Source organism: Austrofundulus limnaeus, unplaced genomic scaffold (genome assembly GCF_001266775.1).
Source record: "Austrofundulus limnaeus strain Quisiro unplaced genomic scaffold, Austrofundulus_limnaeus-1.0 Scaffold47, whole genome shotgun sequence".
Taxonomy (NCBI): Eukaryota; Metazoa; Chordata; class Actinopteri; order Cyprinodontiformes; family Rivulidae; genus Austrofundulus; species Austrofundulus limnaeus.
The window spans coordinates 1,718,879-1,723,909 of record NW_013952449.1 but is presented as its reverse complement, the minus strand read 5'-3'; the positions used below and the strand labels follow the sequence as shown (position 1 = coordinate 1,723,909).

Genomic DNA, 5,031 nt, shown 5'->3' with positions numbered 1-5,031 from the left:
GGCACAGCAGAACCATAACGCTCTGGGCAGCAGTGTGTTTATCAGGCCAAACATGATTCTGTCTCACAATGAAGTCTTATGTTAATATTATATGTGTCCCAAACAAACGTACCATCATATTTCCATTAATGGTTCCTCTTACTAAGTCTAAATGGTGGGAGAGTGTGTGAAGTTTGACATGGTTTGTTCCAATAACCAACACTAACACTGAAAAGATACAGAAAACTATTTATTAATCCAAATATTTCAACAGTATCTCTTTGTGTAAAAACATGTTTTATGACATTCTGGTGTGAGTTGGGACAGTGTTTTGCTGTAAATACTTTCATTCTGAACAGATAAAGTCTATTGGTCCTTTCAGAACCACACGGTGGTCTTTGTGGAGTTTTAGCTTTGAGAGGCTTGCTGCATGATGACTGAACACAGACTCAATATCTGCAGGTATTCATCTGCTCCATCGGCCAGGCACTTCCCCACAACCTGAAACACACAAGCACAGGCAGGGAATTGTGGGAAATCTTTATCTAAAAGTACATTTTCATAGCAGGGAATTACGCTCTTTTAAATAACATTTCAGTATATTCAGGGTTTCCCCTACATGTAATTGATCATGGCGCACCGCCACGGCAAAAATCATATCTGCCACACTCAGAATAAAGATTTTTTTTAAAATAATAGGCCTATATTAGGCTAAAACCATGTAAAGCATATCATATATATTTATATCATATATTTGCGCTCTTATAATAACCATAATCAGACTTTGAAACCCTATTTAAACATCAAGGAAAACTTAAGATATACTTTATTTTGAAAAACCAACACCGCGAGTGCGCAGAGCGAGGCTGTAAGCTCTGTGTGTAGTCCTCACAAAGATAGCAAGGCATGTGTGTGTGTGATATGACACGCGATGAAAACTGTCTGATGCGACAACTTTGAGCTACATTTTTTTTCTTTCAATGAAGACTCGACAGGTGAAGCTACATCATGGTTACCTCATCAATAATCACTCTGATAAACAAGAATCACCAACACAGACCTGAGTGTGACCGGGAGTCAGCGGCTCTGTGCCTGTTAGCGCTGATCAGCAGCGCAGCTACGAGCTAATGTAGCTAATGTCCCTCAACTTTTAAAAAARTAACCAGAGTTKTTTGTGAACTCAAAACACCATAAATCCAGACAGAATGAGCTGCTGTTAACCTACAGGAGCATTAACCCTTTAGGGCCCAGATTTAAAATGTGGTAAATAAATTATTTTCTGTGATTGAAATGAAGTTTTTTTTGGATAGTTGCATTTTTTAACTGTTGTCTTTTATATCTACATGAGTTAAGAGTTCTTCTGAACTGTTACAAAGACAATTTGTAGAAACAGGACATGATTTGAGGATTTTTACTGATGATCTTTTCTTTTAAACATGTTACAGAAGTAATAAGAAGCAGATTTATTTTGAATAAACATAATAAATGTATTCATTCCTACAAAACTGTCAAATATATTTACAAAATGCACTAAACTGATTCAGATTAGCATAAAATAAATCATGTTTTATAATTAAATGTCTGTGTCAACACCCACCCCCACCATCCAAAAAAAAGAGAGAGAAAAAAAAAAGACAGCCCACCACCACCACGGTAAAAATAAAAATCCTAGGGGAAACCCTGGTATTATTATAAATTATAGTTAAAAATGAGTGAAAATAGACTTGATGCTATGACGATGATTTGAAATTGTTTTTTTGGTTTGATTTTTAAATGTTTTTCTTATCTTCCCTCCAGCTCTTCAGATCTCATAAAAGATGAAAAGCACACAGGCTGTAATGAAGATGTAACTGGTTTGAATGTGGATTAGAAATGACTTCATGGTATCGGGTCAGAACAGCAATTATATATTCAGGTGTGTTAAGGGTTAAACATTGAACTTGTCTTTAATTAGACGTCTCCATGAACAATGATGTTATCAGTGTGTGTGTGGTTACTTTCAAAGGGGGCACGTTGTTAATAACACTGCTTAATAAAGTCTGTATCACATCAACACTGCTCTGAACATGTGAAGGATTATGCAGTGTTGAGGAGCCTCTAGTGGCAGAAGAAGGAACTGCAAAAACACCAATTACTGAAGGACTGAGAACAAGACAGTCTTATGTACACAAAGCCCATTTCTACTGTACATCATCAACTTGATTTGGAGTAGTGTCAATTTTTCCTTTACTTTTTCAACTTATTAGAGTTTACAGCTTCTTAGTGCTGCATATAAAGCAGATCCTTCACAATACTTATGATTAGGGATGTCCCGATACCACTTTTTCACTTCCGATACGATACCGATATTACAACTTTGAGAAATGTCCGATACCGATATTGACCGATACCGATATTGACCCGTTACTATAACAGTGCAAGTCACACACTTTTACCTATTTTGTAGTGTAAAATCTTAGAAAAATCTTGATCAGATCAAACAGTGAAAAAGAGTAGGTATGAGAAAAACTGACCCATTTATTTTAAACCAATGGATCACATACATTTTAAACTGAAGAACATTATACAATTTAATAAATAAAATAAATTACAATACCCTGAAAAAATAACATAATAAAAACAAAATGTACTTTTACAGTGTAAAATAATTCAAAATCACTCCAGTTATTTTTTTTACCATCTGTCAGCCTTGTGCTGCTTTATGGTGGAAAAAATTGAAGGTGGGGACAAAACAAAACCCCACATTATTGTCTGTTCAAAGTTAAGAGTCCACAGCTCCAATTTTACTGACTGTAACTAAAACAACGTGATCATTGCACTTAATCTTCACTCAAACAAGTGTGTAAACAGATTAAACATCACTCTAATAACAAGAGCAAAAAATAAATAGTAAGAATTAGTTATTTAAATTGATAGCTACCTTTCTTAGTGCTAAATTTCCACTTTCTATAGTCTGAGCATCATGTGGAGATCAGCCTCTCTCTCCTGCAGGGAGCAGGTTTTATCACTGCTCTCGTCATGTCGCTCATATTCCAAAACAAAAGCTGCGCTCTCCTTTCTTCTGTCCATCAACACAGAGCTAATCCACGGATGTCAAAACAAGCGTGCTGTCCTCGCTTCTGCCCGCTTAGAATCACCGACCCGACCAGAGAGGAGGTTCCGAAACAGCGCGGCTGTGTGCGGTCACTGGACCGAGGCTGAACCGAGCCGAACCGCAAAGCTGCTGCCAGGGTGGAGAGTAGTTGTCGCTCCTGTTTAAAACGTTCACGGTTCTGTGTTTCCCCTCGGAAAACTTGTGCGTGACAACTTTACACTTAGCTGCAACTCTGTTTCTGATGAAAATAAAAAGTTCTGCTGCCGACATTCTTGCTAACTTGTTAGCGCTGCTGTTGTTATGATCACGTGAGCGCTACAAGCAGGATCCAAGCGCTGCTGGATAGAAACACTGGAGCGGAGTCAGTGAACTGCTGGAACGGACTGCTAATATCGGAGCGCTTATATCGGACATTTTTTATGCAGTCCGATAAAATCCGATACTCGTTTTTTGGCTGATATCGGACCGATATCCGATATTGATATCGGATCGGGACACCCCTACTTATGATTGTTGACTCATCATTAGCATCACTGGCCAAAGAGGAAGACTTGCTTCATAGTATAACAATAGTTTTCATCAACATATCGATGGCTTTAAGTGTTGCCAAAGAACAGATAAGTTGAAATAAGTTGGAGTCTTGTCATTATTGGTACATCAGTACTTTTGCGTGGAAAAGGTCAAACGCCACTTTTCTGGGAATACACACTCTTTGTACAAGAGCCCCCAGTGGTTCAAAATAACTGATGAGTGTGAAGAAAACAAAACTTTTATTCAAGTTGTACTACGGCAAACAAACAAAACAAAAATAAATAAATAAATAAAACAACTTACTGCCATTTTCTCAGCAATGGCTGACTTTTGTTTATCTCCGATGTCTTGTTTCAAGATGGCGTCGTGGAGCTGAGTCAGGATCTGTGTGGCTGCATAACCTTCATCCACCATGTTCTGTTAGAGAGACATAAAACAGGCAGCAGATTAACATCAGATAACCAGGAACCTGAGAATCACCTGTTCCAGTTTGTAAAAAAAGCACTTTGGAACAACGTACCCCGACGGCAACTTCTAGTTTCTCAAACGTTCCTTTCAAACAAATCTGGAGCAAGCTGTCGATCATTTTGGAAGGGACGACCTGTAAGAGAGCGAGAAGCGACTGAATAACAAAACAACTGCATTGTTTTTGTTTTTAAATGAAAAATATCCATGTGTTTCTCTCCTCTGTGCTGTGATACAAAGTGAAAAGTGTGCAACACTCACCCCTGCAATCTCAATGATGACCTGATCGGTGATCTCCTTGTCTGGGCTGAGGCGGGCAGCACTCTGCAGGAAGGTGATGGCTTTACGCAGGTCTCCCTCCGACAGCTGCACCAGTGTTGAGATACTCTGTGGGGGGAGAAACAAAAAGGTTTTTCTTTGTGCATGTGTGCAGTTAACTGAATGTGTGGAGCAACATGTATGGTTTTCAGTCTCACACTAAACATATGAGATCTAAAATAATTTGACTGAAATAATGGATCTAAATCAGCTAAATAAGGTCAAATTAGGGGTCGGGGGGTCTATATTTAGACTAATGAGAAGAACTTTGGTGTTAGTTTTATAAAACAACTCTGCGTTAAGACAACAGCTCTACCTCCTTTGTGTACTTGAGGTTCTCCTTTGCACAGATCTCCAGCAGGCGCTCTTCTTGGATCTGATCGGCCAAAGGCTTGAAGCGAAACTTAGAGCACCTGGACGTGAGCGGCTCGATAATCCTGGAAGGCAAAGAGAAGGGATTAACCGATCCGAAAGCGCAGCTGTGTATAGGGTGCTGTTTGTAAAGTTACAGTCAAAAATTACCACCAATATTTTTGTTTTATTTAGCCTTTTATAAGAAAAAAAGAAAAAAGAACAGATTTATTTTTCAAAGTCAGTTTCTCATCACATGATTCATACATTTATAAATGTCATAGTTTATAAAC

The 5,031-nt window shown here is 38.3% G+C and overlaps 1 protein-coding gene across 1 annotated transcript in view; it reads right to left on the bottom strand.

Moving 5' to 3' along the window:
• Positions 1–214: 214 nt before the first annotated feature.
• Positions 215–5,031, bottom strand: part of rfc4 (replication factor C (activator 1) 4) — an 8,479-nt gene continuing 3,662 nt past the window's right edge. The window contains exons 7-11 of the mRNA XM_014008049.1: positions 4,704–4,824; positions 4,331–4,456; positions 4,125–4,205; positions 3,908–4,021; positions 215–480 (exon numbers count right to left, since the gene is read on the bottom strand). Coding sequence (XP_013863503.1) covers positions 388–480; positions 3,908–4,021; positions 4,125–4,205; positions 4,331–4,456; positions 4,704–4,824 — 535 coding nt within the window. The 3' untranslated portion in view covers positions 215–387. The remainder of the gene's footprint in view (positions 481–3,907; positions 4,022–4,124; positions 4,206–4,330; positions 4,457–4,703; positions 4,825–5,031) is intronic.